We start from the raw sequence: 26,773 nt of genomic DNA, 5'->3' as shown, positions 1-26,773 counted from the left end.
TACCTAAGTGACGAAACATATTCCAATACTCACACAGGGAGGCTGCTAATCACTCTCTCACTCATTAAAAATAGTGGAATATAACTGAAGTAATTACAGAAAAATTTGCTTACCACCAAAGTTTGCCTCTGACGCAGTACCGCCAGGCTTATCTGATCTGAGGAAATCGGTACTCTGGCGGTCATCACCGAAGTCTAAGACGAGGATTTCTTGCGATATATTCATATCTTCCTCTTGAGAGTGAGCTTCGCCTGTTTCCTTTTCAGATAACGAACGCTTTCTTCTGCCCCAGGACTCCAGGGATTCTCTGCCCCAGTCGCAAACAGCCTGTGTACACAAAAAAAATCATCAGCTTCAAGAAGTGCCTAATAGCCGGGGCTCTAATATTACAGACAACTCAAAGTTTACTATATTTAATTAATATAGATGAATGCAAAGTGATACTTGTAAACTTTCATATTTTCCAAAAAGACGCCTAAATTTTATATAACTATAAATAATTTAGTCAAGATTGAAGTTAGTAGCAGGAACTATAAATTAGTTCCTGCTACTAAATCGACTCACAATTTAGGAGGCCTTGCATAAAAAAATGTTCATTGTATATAATGTGCTGACTACAAACTTCGATGTACTAACAATAAGTTTTCATTAGTATGTTGAATAAATCGAATAAATGAACCAACACAAAATTTTATATGTAACTCGAAAAATAAAACTAAATGCATATGCAGCTAACAGCCCTGATGTTTAAGAAAAGTAAAGAACACTAACCGGTTCACAATGTCCAAGACAATACTTGACGTTACACTGGAAGATGACGCCATATGACTCTGTAAATCTGAATGCTTCGTACACTGATTGCAATGCATTGCCATCAGGAGAGAAGGCTGGGAATATTGATGGATCAACTGGACACCTGAAAAATCAAATTCACAAGTGACTCTCTACTTTCAATTTATAATTTATTTTATAACGAAGTACAAAATCTATGCTCATCTATTTCTCTCTGTTTCTTCTATTTCTGTTGTCAAGCAGCTAGCTCTATAAAAGGGGTTAAGAAATATGGCATGCGAAATTAAGAGTGCAGAGGAATAACACATTAGACCTTGAATGGCAACGTACGAGGGTTAAGGCGGACGTCATATGACGGTGTAATTACCTGAAGTTCGTAAAGAGGTTAATCAATTTGGACGACGACTGCTACTTACCATTAGCATCATATTGTTTGCGATTTGAATTATATAAAATTGTCACCTCTTTGTCGTATAATGTAGTGAAGTAGTATAGGCAATCATTCATTATAAAATACTATTATCAAGTAGTTAATATATCCTATCGGATTTTGTTGACAACCGAAGACTGATTATGCTGATATAAAATAGAAAGCTGTTGAAGAAGAATTTATCAGTAAAAAAAAATAAAACACTACTCACCCATCATCATCGATAATCTGGAAGGTACTCTTGGAATCCTTTGCCATGGCCACACAACTGCGCGCAAATATACCATATGGAGCTACAATAAAATGGTTTTAGATTATATATTGGATATTAAAAATGTAAACATTAATATAACAGATATTAAAACAAACTCACTATCATCAGGAATCTCAATGCGGAATGTAAGCCGATCTCCAATACGAACGGTCTCCACTTCTCGTTGACGTGCATCCAAAATACGAATACGGGGAGGTGGAGCTTCCGGCGAGGCTGTGATAGAAATCATCTCCGGATCTCTGCAATTACACAGGTGCATTTACTATCATTATATAACTTTATTATCGATATCTCCTAAGCACATAGTATTGTGCGTTAAATCAAGATAAGACGGCTTTCGATTTATGTCCTACTAATTCATTATATTAATTAATTTGAAAACTATAGTCTAATCTCTAGTCATAGTCATATGTAACCCTTAAATAAAGTTCTGATAAAAATGTACAGTAACTAACCATAAATAAAAAAAATATGCTCAATTACCATTAATGATCCAAATACCTACTCTAACTACCCAAAACGAATTGAGAACAATAACTTCAACATGATGTAACAGACATCAGTTGATCATTCACACGTTATTACAATACAATGTAATGTGATTTACATACTAAAAATAGTCATTATGGCCACATATCAAGTAGTCACATCAGCTTCATAGACAGTGATCGTGATAGTATCTCTCTTCAACTCGGTTCATTAAAAATGCATAAAAAGTACTCTAATTGTAATTATATTGCCTATCACGTCTTCGTGCCGTTGTCGCGTATTTGAATTTAATTTATGTAACGTGTTTACAATTCGAGAGTGATTTGGTGTCTTCTTGTGAATAATTTCATGACGGCATGTGGTAAATAGCATTCAAGCTATTACAACCACGTCACGTTTTCCAATCTTATTAGAAATCTATGTCTAAAGCTTAGTACAAAACATGTACAAGTACAATGACGACATATTTTCGCAGTTGTTATGCATGGCTGAAGTTGTTTTATGTATCACTAACCTGATTGGCACCATTCCGAAAGTGATGTTCTTCGAGCTCATATCATATGTACATTTCACTTTATAAATCTTATCTGCTTTTGTCATAACTACGCTGTGATGTTGGAGTACAACAGTGTTGGAGTAAACTCCAGTCTGCAAATAAAAAGGACAAAACCTAAGTTACGATTCGAGGCATTGGCAACACAATGACGATGAGACACTGGACAATTTGAAAAATTTGTGGTATTTTCTGATCATTAAGCACAGTCCTTTTCCAGCGTAAACCAACGTTTAAATAGTTTCCATTATATTTTAAATTTCAGGATTCTCTACATCCTATGAACTCTATTTATTTCTCAGTTCATTTGCTTTATATTATTACAGTTTGGTAGTATTATTATACGAAATACCCAGGTAAATCATTTTTTCTTAATTGACAGATACCGTGTCCATGCGCATCTCTATAATTTATTAGGGTTTATAGTCGTTTTGATTTTTTTTAACAAAATATACGTGTAAAATATTTGTAATACTCACAATGCTCTGTGTGTTACAATCCTGGCCTGACATGGTGAGATCGAGTCGGAAGAGGTCACTGTTGACCACGTCGATGTTGCAAGTCTCGGAGCGGCCCAAAGCATAGATACGACCATTGAATGGCTTATTTGTACGAACTTGTATCGCAATCCTGGTGTCTTTGCAATGAACTGACACTAAAGAAACAAAAAAGCGAAATGTAATTTTATATAGATACTATATATATATACTAGCTATAGCTTCTAAATTATGTAATATATTTGCAACAACAATGTTGGGTTTGAAATGTTGTAGTTAAATGTCTTTCACATAAGAAATAGTATATACGAATACTTTGTTGTAATCCATATATAAAGTAAGATCTCCAAGACAAGATTGACTTGAGATAAAACGTAATTGTCCACTCGGTATAAATATAGAATCGTATTTATTTTCTATGGGCAGCACAAACTTCTAATTTATTCATTTAATCTGTAGGATAAGAAAACTATTAACACATCAAAGGCACGCCTAATGTATATATTTTTTAAATTAATAAATCATAAATATACTAAAATATTAATTGAAATCAGTTTAATGTTTACATCATGCGTAGATTCCCTATTTGTTAATATATTTTTGTATATGTATACTTATTTTCATTACAAGGCATGGATATGAAAATATTATCAAATGTTTCCTATTTCTGTTGTTATTCGTATTTTTCATATTTATTCCAATTATAACATTTTTACCAATAAGTATATATATAGAAATTAAAAAAAAGATTGTATGTTGAATAATGTGAAATATCAGATATGATTTTTCTGGTATAATACGCAGATGGATAAGATTAATTACACAAAATCAAATTCACAAGCATTAAAAAAATAAAAAGACGAATTTAAAAATGTGTATTCAGGAAGTCGCTAATTAGTGTATAATTGCTTAATAATTTCCAGAGCAATGCGCACCTGACCAATGGCATCTCGATTGCATGGACATCTTGTTATTAATGTAATGAAAAATAAGGGTACATAATTACCATCGTAGCAAGTGCCAGTCTTATCACAGTTGGCGTCGTTTCTCGTCAGGTTGTTTGATGTTTCGGTATCCTGTTGATGGTCGATAGTAACCGGTAACTCGCCAGGCGGGTTGGCGTTCGTCGGCGGCTCTAAAACAAATAAAACCACATTACATTTCTTAGATTCATTCTAACGTAACCCAAATTATAGGTAATGGAGCCGAACAAATCTATAAGTTGAGGACCGAGAGCTTACGTAGTACTGATTAAGAGAAAATATGTGCGTGGTCTGCGTGTATCATAATCGACACAAGATTGCTGCAACGCCGGTCTCGGTGATTTTAAGTGCAAGCTACCAATGCAATTACAGTAGATACGTACATGGTGCAAAGCTCGCCGCTTCTAGCAATTCTAGATTTTCACACGCGATTGATGTGTACTAACATAGAAAGAATCCGCTAATATCCAGAACGAATGCACAATGTTGAGCCTTCTAAGATGAAGTATTTAACATTAACTGTCCTTCTTGGAGATAAATATTTCGTTATGGGACTAAATAATTGTGCATTTAAGGAATTCATAATTCTAAATATTCAACGTTGTCAATATAAGACTGTTAAAACAGGTACACTTCAGTTCATAGTAACTATAGGTGCCTAAGGTTTACACTGATTTTTTGTCTAATTTTTTAAACAACCAGAGGAAAGACTATTCAATATTTAAAATGTTTTTAATGTTCATAGTTCCAAAAACAAAATTAATAAATGTCTCTTACAAAATCTAATTATGCATATATTTTCACTGAACAAATCAGTAATAGAGCAGTACCAGTAGCATATAAAGGAATCAGTTACCGGAACGCTTTCGGTCGGTGAACCGTTCCTAATCGATTCGTTAGCATAGTGCCAATGTCTCGACATATTCACGACGAGGTGACGTAAACTGGCCATTTGGGCCGTTGACCGAATACTGGACAAAAGACTGTCACAACCCCAACGACTCTATGCTAACACAAAACATGTCAAAAAAACCCATACCTTTAATTCATATTTAAATATATTTATCTTACATTTTATCTATGAAGATTAGTACTTTACTACTAAGTAGGTACATTATAGAGTTTCAATATAATGTTATGTATTAACTTTTAACTGCATAGGTAAAGGTTATCAGATTAACCTTAAAACAAGAGACAATCGAATCTTTGACCTAAACAAAACAGATAGGTAATCATTTCAATATTTTCAAAAGAAGGCGATAGAGGTACTTTTAAGGTGACAGAAATTTAAGCTAAATCTAGAGAAAGCACCCGGATTCAAGTTCATTAAATATGAAATCAACTAAATAATCTGATCTCATCCCCATTATTTAGTGCCCGCTAACACCGGACACTCAGACAGGATATACCATCATCGAAAGGAAATATATTTTTATCTATACAAGTTGCAAAACTTGAATATCCTTTGCACTAAAACGGATGTAAACTGGATTTAAAGTTTCTTCTAGTTTTAATGGCCTCAATTATATCATATAAGTATGATTAATGGTTGTATCTAATTAGGAAGCATATATTATTAGAAAATATCAATTGAGTCTAAAATTAACTAATTTAGATGGAGCGCAGAAAAAATGCTAATTAAATCGTAGACATCTTACACATTATAGATCTAATCTGGTTTTCTCATCATAACAAACCGAATTAAACATTGAACTCGGAAATTGAGTTAGTTACAAAAAATATATAATTACTAGATTTATAAGTTTGCTTTCTAGTCGTCCCGATAAAATTTTATTTTTAGATACCTATTAAATAAATATAATTTAAATTGAACGATATTTTTTATCATATTATAACTTACAGATTTAGAAAAAGTAGAAACAAAATTTGCCAATTACACCTTGTCATGTTTCTAGCCATAAAAATCTTGTAAATAATGATACTGACACAGTGATTGCTTCGGAACCGGTAATTTTTCACGACGCCATATCCGCTCAACTGCCAATCATGACTAACTTTCATATTCATTCACTAGCCCATTATCATAATGACATCCTTGGAAGGACGAGTGGATAATATGGCAATATTATTTATTATTTTGGCTCACATAAAGATTTAATACTTTATGTGGCGTGTCTTCACCAAGTTTGATTTACAAGTCCTTCTAGCTATAGAAGCATGGGATGCATATTAGTTTTTACTGTCTCGTTATATTTATTGTTGTATAAATCAGTGACTCACAAACGAGCGACTGCCTTTATTGGTAGAAATCACAATAAATCTTGAACGCCATAAAGACTATAGCAAGTACATGCCATGATAATACTACCTTGGCTAGTCTCGATGTAATTTATTTTCACGTTTTCCAACGAATAGGCGAGTAAAATTATAACATCTATTTTCCTAGGCTTTTAACATTATGGCGTAATTTATTTCGATCTTGAAACAATATTAATTTGGTCAAAAAATACTAGTAATTGTACCGAAAACAAAAAAGTAATCATGTAGGTATATGTATTGTCATTATAATAAAATGTCCTTCAGGATGATCATGATTATTCTCAAATCAAGACAAGAAAGTATTAATTTTATTATTGATTAATCCTCGAAACATCATTAAGATATCAAATAAACCCAAGTTCGTTAATATACCTATTAACTAACAAAATATAACATGTCGGACAAATCCTACCTACTTCTTAAAAACCACATTGTATAATACACTAAATGACGCTATATCTACATTACGTTAATCATTAAACTGAAAACAATAGACATTAATGCTGATAAGAATGTATTACATAATATTTACTCGCAGTTCCGAGGTTAGCGAAGTCGTTGACTCGCCGCCCGGTTGCATCAATCGGCATATTTGCAACGCTTCAACGGATCATAAAACCGATCAACAAATTCCCACGCTCGCATTATTCTCAGTTAGAGTATGAAAATAAAAACAAACTACGAAACGGTACATATATAATGTATATTGAATAGATACCTGTATTTCAACCAAAGACACTATATATATTTATAAGCAATTCACTGAAAGCATACTTGCCACTCCAATTTTATAAAATAAACTAATTTTATTCCAATCTGCTTTTGGATATTCCAGAAAATATTCATAGCAAATTTGAATTTGAATCTATTTTTGAATTTGTTTGCTATACCACCGAACTTCTAATATCTACTCATACTTTTTAATACAAGTATGTAAGTATATCTATGTTATAAAATATTAAATTTAGGGGCTTACTAATAAAAAAGGAAAAATTTAAGTGACATAAAGAAAACCTAATAATAACTAAGTCAAAGAGCTGATTAAGTAAGAACGAGCTACTCGAACTGTTCTATATACAGGTCGGTTATTAAATGGCAGCTAGACCTAAACGGGCTGGGGTCTACTAGAACAAAATGTAATATAGGAGCAGCGTGCTCGGAAGTGTCCGCGAAAGGCGATAACGGTCCTGTTGGATATCGAACAGGGTTCCTACCAGTGTCGGATTAAGCTAGCATGGGGCCTGTAGCAAATTTTTTTAAGCGACCCCTAGAATTACTCGGTTCCTGTGATTGAATTAAAAAAATCAATCCAGTCAAATGATCCATACATAGACTAGTTTGGAATAGTAATATTTAAATATCGAATCATTTTGACATATTGTGTTCATATAGGAGTATACGCGTTTAAGGGCCCCTTTTTCTGCGGGGCCCTTAGCATTTACTACTGCGCTAATACTGCACTGGTTCCGACCGTAGGCATGTTGTTACTTAGATACGTGCCGTTATCCAAGCTAGTGCCCAGAATAAATTTAAACCCGATTAAATTTGTTCTAAGGCATTTCATTGACACGACTCTTACTACAATGTGATTCGATATAATTATCTTATTAATGATTAAAATATAAGTAACTAGGTGTATTTTAAAAATCAAATAATAAAGTTCTATAAGAAATTTATACGTAAATAAATTATGTATTATTAATCTAATTACTTTTTAAATGTTATTCTTATAATATTGTATTGGACTCGCCCAATTAACTAGTCATTGCCTTGCCTTTCCCATTATTTGGTGTCGGTGCAGTAATCTTCTTCCACTGATCTCTTTCGGCCGTCACATCTGATCATACTTTACTTTTATACATATTATCTTTCCCGCAATTAACTATATCACAGAAAACATTATAAGTTAAGAGAAGTTACTAAAATATTATTAAAGCCTATGATAAAACTCGAGTACCTACCTACCTAATGTAATGACTGCCATATGCCTGAATTCAAAAGAAAGAATTCAAATGTTAGTTTATACGTAAATTAACGAAAATATCTACGAATTGTAAAAAAGTTGAAGCATTATTTTTCTATAAATATAAAGCAATTATGAATAAGTAAATCTGAATACACAATCGTTGTTAGTAAATTGAAATTCTCAGACATTCGATCGATGCATCGATCAATCGTACTGAACTACAGAAATCTTGCAATATTCGAATATCAATAAATATCTAGAGTGCATTGACCCGTATTAATGGCTCACCGTTCGCCGATGGCAAGGCCGAGCAAGGCCGTTATGCTATCGAACATAACTATAAACTATTAATACTTCGTTATACTAATCCCATAGAACAAACTATATTAAATTAAATTAATCCTAACGTGCAATTACCGACCGCACACAACATGCTTTTCTTATTAATTTTATAACGAGTTTGCCTTGCGTACATGATTTTCTAACGCGAACTTGGAGAACGGATGAAGGAGATTATTAGTAACGGGAACATATGGCGTCTGTCGTCGATATTTACATTTTTCTAATTTCAAATTTAAATTTTCAAAGATTTAAAATCTTTGTAAAAAACAAACATGCGATAAAGACTGAACGTAGGTTTCATTCCCAACAGTAATCTAGATAGCACTTCACTTTAAGCTCCACGCGGTCTACCCTGGAAACCAATATGCATAATTCAAGATGAGTCCGCCACGATGAACTAACGGTTATATCATCCTCATCCTCTCATTGTTCTTCACTGTTGCTGCGCCAACGTATACCGTTAGAGCAGGCCAGTACACATTTCCCTATTTCTCCATACAAAAAATATGTGAACTAAGAAGCGACGCAAATTAAATTGGTGTCTGTTTGCAGGTTCCATCTCGCGTTCCATATCCATCGTTATTCAATTATTGCCGAATTAGGGCTGGACCAAGACGAAACCGATCTCACGGACGTAACAAAAAACCCATTCAATCTGTACATGATCACCGTTATAAAATCACGCACGAGCGCGGCTACCACCGTCAGCATTCGACACCTACAACAAAGCCTAGCCGGCGCTTTGATAGTTTTTGCATTGAAATATAGGGGACTATTGTCATGATTCAGCATGTTCTACCATTGTAAATATAACTAACGAAATTATTGAAACGTATCATCAAATAACGTCGGCTATAGTATAAATAAATAACAAATGGGATGCTAAACGGTTCGTGATAAACGGTTGCAACGTGCGCCTATTAACTTTTGATACTACCCATCAGAACTACATTTTATATTCAATAAGTACATAATATTACACCTAAGTTAGCGTAATAGCATTTGTAAAGAAGACTACAAGTAGCTTATTATTAATAGTCAAACATTATATATTTATTTATGTCATCAGAAACACTAGTAGATTATTTAAGAAGTACTTATATTACAATATATAACAAAATAAAACTACATATAACTGATCAAGATTGATTGAGAAAGTTAGTGTAATGCTTTATGCATTACACTAACTTTCAGCTATATGATAACAAATTGCTAAATAGAGATTTTTATTTACATAATCATACGTTATAAGAAATGCTAAATCTAAAAACTGAACTATCATAAGTTAATCAAATCTAACTAGTAGGCAAGTCTTACTGTTACGTAAACATCATAACTACATTTATACATTATGAACGGGGAAATGCAGAATTGAATTTCATAGTAACGGTTTTAAAAGGGAAATATCTGCCTACTTTATTATCTGTAAGTACCATGAACCTCGTATAGCGAAGGCAACAGTTAGATAGAAATCTAAACTATATACTCGTAGTCGTAGAAGACTAGCGTAATGGGGTAGCAACTAACGCGTTATTGCGGAACCAAGATGGTGGACCCATTGTGTGAAGACAAGAGTTTTAAATAAATTATACAGCATTTTCATAAAATAAATCCAAATTATGAATTCACAATTTGGAATAAACTACTTCAAAATACTACTTTCATTGATTGGTCTACCGTACGAATTTATCATAATTTTGATACACAAAATTTCAATCATAAACCTTATTTGAATAGCAATGATATAATTTACTTTTCTCTCAATGTACAGACAAAAAGCTATAAAGACAAACCTAAAAATTAAAAAACAAATGTGCCTGATAGTTGTTTATGATTAATTTCATATCTATGATATTTAATATTCGTACACTGAGTTCTGGATGTTGAGACTAATATGGTGTGCTATTCTAATTTTATAATTACACGTCTATATATAAAAACTTTATGGTAAAAAATTAAGATATACTAATCAGAAGATTTAATTATGAAAAGTCAATAAACGCCTTAAGATCTTTTGATGGCATGTTACTAAATTGTCGTGGCCGGTAACAAGTTCTCGAACTGCGAATCGATTGTGCATAGATCGAAGTTCACGATCCTGTTGTGATCGATGAGTTCTCGATTAAGGCACATCGACCCTTCTGACCCTGACCCCGGTACAGAACGTCGATATAATATCCATATAATTCCACGTCTTGTTCTAAGCACGATTTACATAACTCAAACATTTTAGAGTCCTAAAATGAATTACAAACCAGATTATAATTTCATCATGCTTATTTATCTGCCTGTCAGTATGTCACAGTATCAAATTCCTCTTTATACCATTTCATTATTATCGATTACATACCAATGAATGACAAATGTAGTTTAGACAAATAGCGACATATTTTTAATAAGTAGGTGTCTCCCCAAAATATGCCTGTTACTTATAAGATATAATGTGTAAGCATATAAAAATTAAATTAAATTATTATCATAATACGCAATCAACTAGGCTGATACTCGTATTGACTAGTGTGAAATGCAGTTGAACTGATTCATTCCAGTCTACTGTGATTTTCTGTACCATAAAAAAACTATAAATACGAATTTTGTCTTAAACTTCACTTAAATAAATTTAATGTTGTTTAGACTCCATGAAAATATTAAAAAATAAATATAAATATATATTTTTAATCAATCGACAAAAGAAACGTTTTAGTATTACATTAGGAATTTATACAGACATGATCTGACGTTTACCCATATACACAGAACTCACATTAGGAGTGGAATTTAAAAAATATTCATTTTATATCTAATCTATCTGTGTTGTGAATAATAATTGTTAATCTCTATTCTTGGTAATTCCAGTTTTTACTTGCGTGTTCTATAAATGTTAACGGTATGGTTTACAACTACCTACGCGTAAATAACTTTTTGTTATATTATGCCAGCATTATTTTTAAATTTCTAATATGTACAGTGCGAAAAAACCTGTGCAGATAGACACTATACAAGAAAAGTTCTCACGACGTCGAGGTGAGAAACTTGAATTACTCATGTAACAATTAACGTTCGTTCTAACTTGTCGGTAATGGTGTTATTATAAAGATTTATATCGCTCTATAGCTTTTAAGTCACTTTTAATTGATTCATTCAGTATCACGTGGTATTACAAAAATTATATAACGAGGCAAATATATAATATATAATGCAAAACGAGGATTCTATAGGTTTTAAAACTTTAGTCTATATAGTATTGTATCATTAAAATCTCAAATGAATCGTAATCCATGTCCATTCATAAAGAAGTTTTTGATAGTTAATTTTTCAAAATCTATCAAAATCTATCTATTCAATTTATAATAGCACTTTCTTACTATAAAAATAATGAGTTTAACGTTAAGGCAATGATGACAAGCTGAGCTTATCATCCATATTGATACACTTATAATGACTTACTAATATAGGTATGAAAATTGTATCAATTAAATAATGTCCTATAATTCCTATCAATTATATGAAAATACAGTACGGTGCCGTAGACACGAACGTCTTCAAGTTTCACATACTCCTATTTACGAACTTGAAATTCACTCGGGCTTATTTTCTGCTCTCATAACGAATGCTCCATAAACGACAATTTTGCTTCATTAGATAATAACATCAAACCACGGCGTTAATGGCAGGCCAGTAACAGTACTGCGTTGCGATGATTGCTGCCGTGACAAAAACGGCGCGGCGATGCGCATACGTCGCAAATGCGTTACGTGGTTACTTGTTACCACACCCGAGTTACCATGCCGACTGTCATTCCATCTCAAATGCCGGCACGTAACCAGATATAAGGACAGTAAAATGCCCACTGTGACATACGACTCCATAAAACAGAATTAGATTTGAAAATAGATAGTTAAACAATTTGTGACATAGTTTAGTTTCTCGTTTACGTAAAATAATATACTTATATGTTCATATACACCACATAATTAGTGCAAAACTATTTTTTTTTAATATTTTTAAATGACCTCACGAGGTAGATATACGAATTTCCTTTTAAATATTATGAATTCATTTATCATTTCAGTCATCGTCTATTCTCATAACTAAATTATGTATGAGAAAACCTATTATTAAGCGATTTAGTCCACGTAATTGAACCCAAAATGAATGATTATATTAGAATTACCTATTTGATTTTTTTGTTTTTGTTTTATTCCAATCGGTTTATAAATGGAAATATTATATGAGTTAAGTTAGTAGAGGGGTCAACTAGCACTTGAATACATTAATTTCAAATATATTCAGAAACATTAATACCATACTTATACAAAACATAACACTAAATCAAGATACAAAGAATTCTTAACTGATTTATGTACACTAACAAGTCAATTACTATTTCCGTATATTGTTAGACTATACAATTTACATATTATGGTTGTACAAATCCAAGAAGCGAATCTGCTAAAGACACTTAAGTAATAATTGTTTACATTTCACCGCGTCTTTAATCTCGAAGGTTAATGCACGACTCAGAACCCGTAACAGCACTGTCCTAGAATCTATTATTATAAGCTAATTGTAGTCCATTATGAGTGTGATTAGCAAAACGGAATCATTTGAGTAAAAATTCATTGTTGTAATTAAATTAGTATAAATAACTATCGCTATTTACTTTTGTACGAAATGTCTGGAGTATCGAATTAATTTTGCAACTACTCGAAAAAACACATAAGAGATGGCCTTGAATTGGTTACTAATTGTCGAAATAAACTAAACAAACTATACACAAACTACATGGAATTTTTTTTTGGAAAGACTTATAACAACATTCTCGTTTGTATATTAAAACGGTTTAAGACCACGCTACTAAGTACACAAAACAGTAGCTCATTCGGATACTAATATAACGTGTATTAAAAAATAGATTACAAAGTTTCAAATGGAAAGACGTACCTATAATGAAAGTTAAATAAAAACTATTTTTATAGCTACATAAAAGCTTTTAAAACCAATCAAATCAAATACGGAGCAATTCTAAGAAATAAAACAAAAACATTATCAAATAAAAAACCTATGACACTTATCTGATATTTTTACCTAAAATAATAATTGAAAAAAATACTCACTTTCACAGAAGTTCTCGAAATATTTTCCGATTGGTTCTCCATCATCGATCAATGGTCTCTCGGTGTTCAAGTACGCCGATGGACCGTCAGGCAAAGTGTGGTGGTCTAAATGATAGAGTCGACAGTTGTATGTGGTAGAGTGAGGAGCTCCGAGATACAAGTATGATCGACATAAAAACTCTGATTCGATCTCACAAGCGAGCCGACAGCCACCTTCCGATGTTACCTGTATAGGAAAGATTTATAGCATTATAAAAAGTGACCAAGTGCGGGTAGAACTGGAGTTGCAAGGGCTCAGTGACACTTCAAGTTAAACTAAAGAAATAACATCCAGATATAATTATCTAAAGACCCGTCCCGGCTTCGCACGGTCGCTTATTGCAGGTGTCTCTAATTTTATGAAATATTCTATAATTAATTAGACACATTAATTAGTTACGTTGTGTAAGTGGATTAAATTTTAAAAATTGGTTATATAGTTTTACTGTTTATTCAGTAGACAAAAAAATTCTGATAGCTCGTATTAATATTAACATGAAAAAAGTAAGAAAATAGTTCGTACGATTTATTCCTTCCAAAACTTTTGGTTGAATATAGTACGTGCATTGCAGTACTCACCCCACTATTTTTATTGACATTTCAAACATGCATGAACTAAACTACACGAATAATAATTTGTATGTATTCTCTCCAATTTTATTGTATAGCAATCAAATTAACCACTTTGTGTTGTGAATAATATATGTAAACTAGTATAAATTACCTGCAATTCCTTGTCGGTGTAATAGTGTAAACCTGCGTACTGTGCAACTTTATCCTCAGCGACACCGACGCGAGGTGCTGTGAACACTCGCTGCCCCTTGCACGCTTGTGTCGCCTTCAGGCACAAATTCTGGACCACACACATTCACAATCAGCTAAAATAACTCACAACAACAGTAATAACGCTAACTGACATGTTTATTTTACAATCCGACTCTAGTATTCTGTAGTGGAGTTGTTAACATTTACCGAGAATAAGCGTTAGGATACGCCATAGAATTATGTGAAAGATAACAAGAAATCTATGTTATAATATGACACTTGAAGCAACACACATGGAGAGGGTGACCCCAAATTCAGGTAGATGCTGTCATAGTTTACGACGATAGACCGAAATAACCTGATTTTATCCTCATCCCTTTCCTAATCCTCGTAAATATTATATATTGTATCCTAAATATTATATGTTGAAGGGATGTCACTAAACGTCCCGTCAACCTATAATATTAGCGCAAGAGGCATCACCGTCTCATGGTCATACATAAATATGGAAATATATAATGGATGGAAAACCTACAATCTGAATGGGTTATCACGATCAGGTAATCATTAAAAATTATAATGCATATTTGATTATTAAATATCTTTTTAGATATCTTGCGTATATATACGTTCTAGTAGTACTAGCATACATGGCACACGTCCAGTCCGAAAAAATAAACTCACCTACCGTGTTCAATTGAGTTTTCTTTAAATCTAGGTACCCATTAACATATTGACATCCATTTAGATGGAGTTTGGTGACAGACAGAAGAATTATATATATTAAAATAAGTAGGTATATTAATATTAAATGAAAATATAGTTACCTCAAAGTAGTCAGTACCAGGAGTGTCGACAAGCTGCACGAAATGTTGACCCGTACGCCTGTCGGAGTCACTAAGCGCACATCTCATGCTTCCATACTCATATTCTGCCGACCGACACGCGTACCGTTTCTGTACGAATAAAATAAATGTTAAATACAAATTCTCATGAAAATTATAGTAATATAGGATATATTATTATCATTTTTATTACTGTTCTCCCATGTGGAGTAGTTTGAGGGATTTTTAACTTGACGTCATAGTGAACGCAATTGTGGACATGCCTATAGTTATTCTACCACCGTCTGTCTTATTAAGTTTAATATGTTATTAGCATTAACTTCCTTTATCGGAGAGTTAATCAGAAATATTAATTGACATATAGTTTTTTGGAGACGACAAGATTTGGTCTCAATATCTTTCCGCAGAGTTTCGATGCGCACGTAATACATATGAACATCGTTCACAAATCATACTCAATCATAATCATTATGCATTTATGCATATTGCATGGTACTCTTCGCTAAACTGACATAATGCCACTACCGTTTCAAAACGCACACTAATGTCTATTTACAGCACATCATAATCTCATAGATCTAGTGTAAAACGATAGTAAATATCCACCGTTTAGATAAAAATCTAGACTTTTCTAACGGACTTCAAATATTGCCCCTTTGTCTACATAGTTATCCGGACGTAATAAACATGCCCCTATCATTTTACCTATATCTTGAATAGCACTACCAACTAGGGCGAAACCATAAAATATAAATTGAATAGATAAACGGTAAATTACATTGCGGAGGCGACGGTACCATGGTGTCAGCTAGGCAATAGTTATAACTGCATGGAAGACGAAATAGCTAACTGATACCTGCATTTGACAACGCTGTCTTTGTTAAATTACTATCATACTTAAGTAATATTCTGTGGTAAAGATTGGTGAATAATTTCATTTAGATTAAGGAACCTTGAAACTAGTAATAGGTTTACATATTCATATTTCTACTAGGTACGTTACAGAAAGTAATAATATAATAATTAAATGTAAATTATATCAATATAATTTACAAAAAGAAACTTCGCCAAGTATTGAATTAAATGATTATTTTAATATTTGTCGGCTTTTTGTTTTGCCATCACAATACCTATTGTATTGAACTTTTGCCTACCCCTATCGTCGTAGTACATTCATACAGACGAACCCAAATACGTCATGATCTAATGATAAAGTATCATGACTATAAACAAATTCAAAATTATAACCGTCCAGTAGCTAGGTATATTGAAAACATTTTGAGGGTTTGAGATATTAGAGGTATAAATTTGTCAACATAATATATTTATATTATACTAGCTTTTGCCCGCGGCTTCGCTCGCGTTAATTTATCCCCTTGGAGGTAGAATTAATCAAAATCCTTTCTTAGCGGATGCCTACGTCATAACATCTACCTGCATGCCAAATTTCAGCCCGATCCGACCAGTGGTTTGGACTGTGCGTTGATAGATCACTATGTCAGCCACCTTTGATTTATATATATTTAGACTATAAAATACCTCATTAAGACAAGCAGCAAGGCAGGCCTCCTTGGTGGAAGTGTAAATTATGGTGTTGTCAAGACCTCGCAGAGCTTTACCAGGTACTCGTTCGAATGCCCAAGGTCGAAGGCATACACTTTCAGTCCTTACTTGAAGTTTTACCATGTAATAGGTATTCGCAGCACGCTGTCACAAAAAAAAAATAGCATCACAAACCTACAATGTTTAAAAACAATATAGAAAATAGTTTATTGCTAAATACATAATAATCGTTTTCTTTTTCACTGTCATTGACTTTATAAGTAATTGACTCACATGTGCAGCTTTAATGATCGCGAAATCGAAAGTTGTTGCCATTATTCATAAATGGACCATTTAAAATGCGAGTATTTCATTTCGTTACTATTTTACATGACTTACACGGTAAGATAATGTGGACTCTTAATTTCATTATAACATATGTAACATTATAAGTGTTTTTAAACAGTTATAAAAAGAAAACGTCTTTTTGCATTTCTATGAGATAGGTGGTCGATATAATATAAATTGTTACTCCAATCTCTGCTTTACCATAGTACTTGGCAATATTAATAAACCGGTAGTTCCTCTCATACATAATATTTATTTTACTATTGAACTGTCCTATGAAGTTCAAGATAAGTTAACACGTCTATACTAAGATACAGGTTATTTTAGGTACACCCATTTTCACCATTTCGCGCACGCAATGTGAAATATTACTTACTTACTTATATCTTCAACAAATCATTAAACATTATTATTGGTAATATATAATCATGCACTACTTTATTTTGTACTTTATGATACTAGTAATAAGACTAGAAATGAACGAGCACTTAACTCTAGTCACAGATGAAAATTATATATATTCTCACGACGGTAATCATATAAAAGATAATCTAAATCGACCGTTGCCATTGTGGTGAAAGTAGCGTATGATTTACTCACATAAAAGATTTTCTATAGAAGTACGAAATTTTAAATGCACTTTATTTTTTTTTATCACCTGGACTCAGCATCATTATTTGGAGTCTGCACAGTATGGTTTCCTATTTCACAATTAAAAAAGCTCTTACCTAAAAGAATGTTAAAAAATAAATGCATCAAGCAATTTACTGCAACAGTTTATTTTTGTCTATTATGCACCCTGTGATTTAGCCAAGTAGAGATTAGTAATCTGTGGTAATACCTGCGGCGTGGCCATAGGGTTGTTCGCTTGCGTGTCATTTTGCAGCAAACAGCGCGTCTCCTGCACTGGCGTCAGTGGGTTCAACACGAAACTGTAAACAATATTTTTTACTTCAGAGCACATTTTTTGTTAGTAAGGAATGGTGCACCCGTCTCCACTAATATGGATTCCACTGATATGGTACCTCTGGTGGGACATCAGGAGGATGATAATATGAGGTCAAAGTCAAGTTATAGTGGACAATTCACCATAAATTAACAACAATAGTTTCTATAGAATACTAATATTATACATTGCTAGCAATAGAACAATCATTCCTTATTACAGACACTCTCATCCTGGTTTATTACCAATAGTATAAAGTAGGTACTACCACATATTAATACGCGTCATTTTTTAACTCTTTTAAAGAATAAGTATAAGCTGTACCATTTCTTTATACCAAGTGAATTTTTAATTCCGTTCTAATCACTTGTTTCTTTACTATAGTCTATAGACAGATAACTGTTCATGTAGTAATAGCTATTCTATGCTGGAGATTACGTCGGGTAATAGGCATATAGATATAAATAGACATCCACTAGAGTTCTCATTAGTTGGCTAACGTATTCCTCACGACCGTGATTATCTTAGCACTTAAAATTACTTAATCTGCAATGTGCAGACTAGACTCGGTAACAATGGCGCCGTATTCTGCAGGGATTGAATAACAATTACCTTCATTACTTATTTTACTTATTTATCTAAATAATTGGAAGATTCTTTTTTTCAGTTCGTATTATGGTTTAAAGTTATGCCTAAGTTTAGGGGTTTTATGGACTCTTTGTACGTAGTACTAAATTTTTGATCTGTTTAGGATTTTTATCTTTTTCGATATCGCTTAGCCTTAGTATAAGTAATGTACATAACAGTAACTACTTTTTACAGTAAAATCAACAAGTTATTGACAATCCCATCATAATCGCTATAATTCTTGATCTCTTTTTTGTTTATGTCTCAATAGACAGCATTCGTCTTCATCTGCAACCTGTAGTTCTATTTCATACAAAATGTTATTTCAAAATAACATTTTCTCAAATAGATATATTTCTCAACAGTACCTAATTTGTCCAACCACATACTACAGGTAGGCATTTACGTTACATTGTATTACGTCAACATTTCTTCACATGACAACTAAATGATAAATCATGATATAGCTCGTTACTGTCATAATATCCAACCGGCAAGCTACCATGAAGTACGTAGATAGGACATTGCACCAGGAAGTGAACTGCAGATAGACGGCAGTGCGGAATCAACAGTAGGTAATTAGATACGATACCGCATCCACCTTTACCACTAGACTACTAAAACGTATCTCAAGTAATAACCCTTTTAGTTTAAGTATTCAACAAAGAGCGTGCTTCATAACCGGCGAAAATATATCAACAGCGCTAATAAAACGTAATCATGAGGTGTTATTAGGTGTATAAAATTTTAACTATTTCATTATTACTGAAGACCTTCCTTCTATAATATATGAAGCATCTTCCTAGAAGTATAATGCACATAACTTATATCGTTTAATTTTTTACTTTGATTTCATATAGATAAAAACAATATCAGCAATCTCAAGTGCAATATAAGTTTTGTGTAAAACAAAAGAACGTCTGACGTAGATATAAACATTTGCAAAAGCTTAGACTACGAGGTCATTGACCGAGACACTGAATGGCTCATTATTCCTTACTGCTGTCTAATTAATGTGCCAACATAACATTTTACTTTAATAATCAAGGACGGTAATAGTTGTTTAACGCCGCCGTTCCTAACGTTACTGCAGCAATCAGACGTGTTAATTGCAAAGAAAAATGAAATGTAATAAATAAATAGCACTCGCTATTTGGTTCATAGTCCAGACTTAATTCTCTATAGGTACTAATTATACTAACAAAATAACAACGGTAAAAGATATATAAAGCTACCCCAATTAAGATGAGATGCTAACGACATAGCTCTATCTTATCTTCTGTCAATTGAATGATATGCAAGTAGTGTATTACTATCACGGGATAACATACATTATGATATAAAATTATTAAAAACAAGTCAGCCCATGTTTAATAAAGGATCTGTGATCGTCGTTGAACATAACTATAACCGAGACCATGAAACAAAATCTAAAGTAGTTATATCGTGTACCTAAGTGTTAGCGTACACAAAATCCGTTAAAATACAAATGTTTGTTTAAAATGTAAACTCATTCTATTTGCTTGCTTGTTTTTAGGTAACTTTTTAACAGTAACATAAATATTAAAATAAAATAATAGCAAAATACATTAGTGAACAATAAGTTTTACAAAAGAGACAATTGTAAGAATCGAATTTGCAATTATTTAGTCTAAGGGAAGATGTAAGAAATATTCCAAAGTTAAACGGTTCATCATCATTCATCCAACGTTGGTTTTCTTAGTCTAAAGATATAATCATTTACAGTAGCAATGAAACTACTATCAATAAGAGTGTACCGATGCACTTGCATTAATTCCATTAAACTGTCACTAAACGCAATGCGTTATAACCACCTACTTAGCTTGCACCAGATAACGGAGCTACGGTTTACCGTTCATCGAGATATTTCGTATTTTATTTATACTCAAGGGTATTTTTAATATTCCACTTAAACAGATTTACAGTTTATATCTTGATGGAGATATTATCAGTAATAGCGCGAAAGTGTCTCAATTCTTTCTCTTCTCTGTCGTTATAGACTTATAATTTATTATTCATTTTTTAACTACTACTACTCTGTCACCATCTGAATAATCTGCTTTCTGATGATATCTAAATATAACTTTCAATTTTACGGTTATCTTTACAAATGTTTATTGTAATATTCTTACTAATATAAACGTTGTAATGATGTTTATATGCAAACATATTTGTTATTCTAGTACGCTTTAATCATTGAATTTGTCACTTAGTACAGACATCTTTCTTTATATATTTACTTAGAAAATACATAACCGGTACATCAATATGTCGAAACACCTGTAAACACAAATAAAAATAATGTATCCACATAGCCCTTCGACTAATGACATCGAATTTCGATTAGACTTCACAACTGGCATAATAAATCTTTCGAACCGTGTTATGCCATTAAACCCGTGATTAAAAGGGAGATGGGCAGACTTGATGCGAACTGATTTCTGATACACATAACGTAGATATGAAACCTCAATTTGTACACTGCATTAATCATACGAAGTACAAATGCACTGACAAACGCGCCGTAGGCGAACATAAAAAGTTCTGCAATTACATACCTAGATATGTATCTACGGCAGCTTAAGGTATCGACAACTTTGGATCACTCTACTAAGCAATGCAGAGAGGTTTATAAAAATAGCAACTAATATTTCAACAGAATGTGGCTTTTTTGAAGTGTAATTTCTTAGATATGTTTTTAATTGTATATGTACTATTTATTTAAATGAAAAATCCATAAATTACTCAACGTAGTTATTAGTTTTTTTAACGTACCTACTTACACTTACTTACTTTATACGTTTCTTTTGTGGGTACAAGTGCTAACACAGAATATGAGAGTAAGGCCTAAGACGTAAGGCGTTTTTTTCTTAACAACATTTTAAGTATTTATTTAAATTTTAACTATTTTTAAAAACACTTATCATCATATCTATCAATAGATATGTATACATACATCCAATGACCAAATAATAAACCTTACCACACTCTTTATAAGTGCTCAGAATATATATTTAAACAAATGTTACTTTTTTCCGAATAATTGTAATATATGGGTTTAATATAATTTAGAAGGAGGTTAAAGTAATTTAATACCATAAGTTCGACACCTACAATATAAGAAAGGGAGAACCTCAATAGCAGGAAATGAATGAAATGATATACGTTTTGTGACCTCAACAATCACATATCTATTACTTTATTACATTTCACCATTTCTGTTATTACCATAGATAGTCCACGGTTATTAATGAAACAACTGTCCCACTTTTCACTACTATATCGTATGCAGTATTAGAAAGAGTAATCCATCCATTTCACTTTCATATAAAAAGGTGTGAATCTTATTTGCAATTGAGAATTGTATTATTTAGCTTACTATTTTAAATAACTAGATATATAGATAAAATATTATTTATCTGCATTGCTGACATGAATAGGAATAAGTAAAAATAATTATACAAACTACAAGAATAATAATATTATTATTATATAAGATTTTTTTACTAGATATTAATAGAACTTGAGTTATTTTTTCTGGTAGTATTTATTGTTAAAGGGATATTTATTTATTATTAGTCACATTCTAGATTCGTAATATAAGTACGAATGGTGCCTCGCTTAATCAACAAAAGCAGTTATTTAACATTTTCTTAGACGGGTATTAAAACCACATAACCAACGAAGCTTTATTATATAAACCTATCTACATTTATGTCTACTACAATCATTAAATAATCATATATCCATAATCCATTTCCCTCAAATAACGACTATTCACATATAAAATAATAATGATGCAATAAATGAAGTAGATTAGAAACGAGAGTATCAAGAAATGTGCAGTTATAGAGCTATTTACTATGGCAATCAAGAACAGATCTGCTATTTATGATTATTACGATATTGGTCAAGTGAGACATGACTCGGAATCATCAGCAGCTCTGCCTATTGCCGTTATCTGGCGCCTACACTTCACATCAATCACAGCACAGTAACGGCTTATAGGGCCCGAAATTCACGACGGCTTTAACAAAAAGGGCTCGTGATGAAGCAAGAATGTAAAAAGACATAACGACAAATTGATAATAATGTTCTATTATAATTGAAGTCAATACAAAACTGCTAAATAAGTTGAAATAAAATGAAGCCCAGGTTTTGTGATGCTGTGTTTTAATACTGTCCTGATAACAAAAACATTTAGATACATGCATTGCATAGACAGGTCGATTTTTCAGGTATCTTATTTTGAACACTCTTGCACAAAGAGTAGTAAACTTGAAAGTATAAATATTCTTTCAATTTTAATTTTCCAAAAAGATTATACTAACCGCGGACGTCTAAAACTCTTATCAACAGCGCCACCATATCTACTGATTTACATTTCTAATTCCTTAAACCCTTAAAATATCAAAACATTTTAATGTTTTTTTTATTTTATGAAACGAATTTATATCTCTAATATAATATTGTTATTAATAACGCCGAACATCTTTATGACGCGGCATAAGCTTGAATGAAACTTCAATTTCATACTTTAATTTCTCAAATCACCAAGCTGCGAAAACTGTGAAGTACATCGTAAATCATAACCTACGCATTTCATCGGGCTCTCTAAATAATTTTACATGTTTTGATCGTAATATTAACGATCAGTATTTCCAAGCAACGGAAGGTTTCAATGAAATTTTTATTACGCATTTATCTCTTTCAAAAATACATATTAGATGTATGATTATAAGACATTTTTCTACATACTTACAAGTATTATATATATGTTCTAGTTTATCCCTATTTGATTTTAAATATCTTAAAATAAAACATTTGACACCTGTCATTTGTCTTCATTACTTAATAGGTACTCAACATATCTTCTAAAATGTACAAAAAAAATATTGCATGCAAAAGAACTCTGATTATATAAATCGGTTGAACATTTCAAATGTAGTTTAAAATAAATACCTTCATAATATTATTAAAATAGGATCTCGAATGGGGATTCGAAATCCTCCAACGTATAAATAGAAAAATTAATCTGAATTTCATTTTTTTTAAATAATGAACAAAATAATAACTTATCCCTGAAACAATTCATAACAAACAATCATTACATCTACTCTTAAAAATATTAAATTCATTTTCTTTATTTAGAACGGAATAATTATTTTTTCATTATACGAAAAGAATTTAGAATTCAACAGTTCATTTTAAAATATTATAAATAATTCTTATAAATATAAGACACGTCATTATTTTATGTTATCGTAATTCAGACAGTTCATCTTCAGATAACAACGTGCACAATTCTGATGGGCATTCGAAACATTCCGTGCGTGATTTTATTGACTTCTGCAATGTCGGAACGGTATTCCGGCGACCTTCCAAGCTTCAAACATCGAACGTTCGGTGGCACCGATGCTTTGGACAGTTACCAATTGTTATTATCGCATCCGTCCCATTCTTTAGTCAGATCGATATTTCTTTGGATAGTTCGCTTCGATATACATACTCATGTTAATACAATGCTAGATTAAAAGCGCGGGAAAGTTCCGTCTCTTCTAATTGAATACCGAATTGATTTTCGATCGATCCCGTTCAAATTGATTTCGAGAAATCTAACAAGCCATATAATACTGTTACACGCCTCACTTCAGTTTAATGCAATTAGATTTTTTGCATTACACGGCAACAGCTATAATAATGACTGCTTGCACAATGAGAAAAACGGGTGAGTCATATTTTCTGATAGTCGTATATCATCAGCATCACAATATATCTATAGATATCCACTAAATGGCGCCACTCCGTTGATTAGTTGCTCGTGCTATTGTTCTAATTCTAAACTAAACCTTTGAAAAACTTTATCATTTTGTATTTAGATTGTATTATTATTATACGACTATGTATTTCTATTTACTATCTTTGCTATGCAAGTATTACAAAAAAAATCGTATCTAAGTATTTATATCACTTATCTAGTACACATAACACACATGTTATGGGTACTAGATACCTCTGCTTCCCTTATCACTAAATGGCACTATATGAATTGTTCAGGGAAATTATTATTATTTCTTATTTAACAACTCTTTGTACCAAAAGGAATAAGGCTTGACTTGATATATGTATTTCAAAATAAAAAAATATATATCGAATTTAAAAATTATAGATCCGTTTATTTGGCGCAAAGCAGTCTCACGACGCTAGACTGGTATGGAAGGACAACAACAATAAATTAAATAATGCGTTTGAAACCGCCAATAGTCATGAAACTATTGGCGTGCTTGAAAATAGTCCATCCAGCAATAATCTATTGAAAGACGTATGCGATCACTTTTACTGTTATCCAATTTGGAGCGCGGCGAGGTCGGTTTCCGCTTTTACACGGTTTGTGGCCAGCGGTTCGAGACACATTGTTATTAGCCAAGAGCGTGTCATTGGAATGCCTGAACTGCGGAGGACGTGTGGCAGACTGACACAAATCCAGCCGACCTTAACACAAGTGAACCAGACTATTCGAAGTAATATGAAAAGTTGAGTAGAAATTTCGTAGGTGCTGTCTATAGCAATCGGCAGTTTTGTTTTACCTAACAATGAGAATCTTGATCAACAACTATGGGGAAATATGTGAAACGTTTAATTTTTTCGTCACTTTTTTCTTTATGTAATTGAATGTCAAATTACTGACGGCCCACTTGATGGTACGTGGTAAGCGTCGCCTATACACATGTGACGTTCTTGATAGCGCTCATGCATTGCCATTCCGGAGGGCTATCCGGGAGGATACATATCATTCCTCGTATCCTGTAATTTCACTGCCTTGTCTCAACTGCCTTCAATGACAGTGTTTCACTGTTACAAAAGCACGCAGCTTGACAACTGAAATATGTAAGACTGGGACACCCATTCACACGAGTTTTACAAAATCTACCTCTTTTTCTTACTGACTTCACAAAGTTAGTTCTAAGTAAATCTATCTATACATAATTATAATAAGAATTGTAGGAACTTTTGATTTTAGACCGCTATTTAGTAAAATATTTTTATTTGAAGAAGATAATCTAATGTAATATAATAAAACCTTATGTATGTGGTAATTGTAGTAGGAAGTCGAAATAAATGACTTTAATTACAATTTCTTGGTATGTGTATATTTCCTTTTTTACCTTGTATATTAGATTCACCATGTAGACAATAAATAGAAGAGTATAATTATATTCCATTCATTCTAGTCTGTTCAAAAGTCATTATCGAGTCCAGATTATTAATCATAAAATAATATACGACTTAAAAATAAGCAGCGCATATTTCATGATCGTTTAATTCCAGAACGTCAACTTCTAACTTTGCTCAATTGACTTGACAATGATTTAAATACCATCAGTGAATCTCACAATACAAGACAATATTGTGCATCGTATCCGATTAAGTGCCCCTCCTGCCCCCTGAATTAGTGAGTCTTCACGTCAATCGAATTTCTTATCTACAATATCTGGGTCAGGAACATCGTGATCCAAGTTGGATACGACACGTTGATTTTTATTTTGTTCGTGATCAATCAGAGAATGACGAATCAGTCTTTAACTGGTATGAGTAGATATTCGTTGTACAATGTGAAATTTAATTCAGTAGGTCATTTGACCCACTAGATAAATTTCACAGAAAAAAAAAATACATTGAATATCTGACGAGATTGTCTAAATTGTATAGCTTTGTTATATACAATTGAATTGTCTAGAATATTATTATATCGATATTGTATTTTCTTTATAAGCTAGTTATATTTCTAAGATGTGTCCTAATTAGTAGTCCTACTAATATTAGTCCTCCAATTCGTTGCCTGATAGCTTATACTTTGAGTCAAGGCTACTATTTATAGCAAGTCCCGAATGATATTTAATTTTACATATTACATAT

At 32.3% G+C, this 26,773-nt stretch overlaps 1 protein-coding gene across 1 annotated transcript in view; it reads right to left on the bottom strand.

Moving 5' to 3' along the window:
- The window catches only part of LOC131844195 (uncharacterized), a 61,556-nt gene that overhangs the window by 1,135 nt on the left and 33,648 nt on the right, over window positions 1-26,773 (bottom strand). Inside the window, exons 5-16 of the mRNA XM_059193007.1 lie at window positions 18,104-18,194; window positions 16,912-17,079; window positions 15,355-15,483; window positions 14,487-14,615; window positions 13,724-13,949; window positions 4,042-4,170; window positions 3,018-3,193; window positions 2,500-2,633; window positions 1,596-1,735; window positions 1,434-1,515; window positions 772-916; window positions 114-327 (exon numbers count right to left, since the gene is read on the bottom strand). Of these exons, the coding sequence (XP_059048990.1) occupies window positions 114-327; window positions 772-916; window positions 1,434-1,515; window positions 1,596-1,735; window positions 2,500-2,633; window positions 3,018-3,193; window positions 4,042-4,170; window positions 13,724-13,949; window positions 14,487-14,615; window positions 15,355-15,483; window positions 16,912-17,079; window positions 18,104-18,194 (1,763 nt within the window). The remainder of the gene's footprint in view (window positions 1-113; window positions 328-771; window positions 917-1,433; window positions 1,516-1,595; window positions 1,736-2,499; window positions 2,634-3,017; window positions 3,194-4,041; window positions 4,171-13,723; window positions 13,950-14,486; window positions 14,616-15,354; window positions 15,484-16,911; window positions 17,080-18,103; window positions 18,195-26,773) is intronic.

Source organism: Achroia grisella, unplaced genomic scaffold (assembly GCF_030625045.1).
Source record: "Achroia grisella isolate CSIRO2021 unplaced genomic scaffold, CSIRO_AGI_Agris_v1 utg402, whole genome shotgun sequence".
In the NCBI taxonomy this organism is placed as follows: domain Eukaryota; kingdom Metazoa; phylum Arthropoda; class Insecta; order Lepidoptera; family Pyralidae; genus Achroia; species Achroia grisella.
Note: the sequence above shows the minus strand (reverse complement) of the source record. Positions and strands in the feature narration are given on the sequence as shown.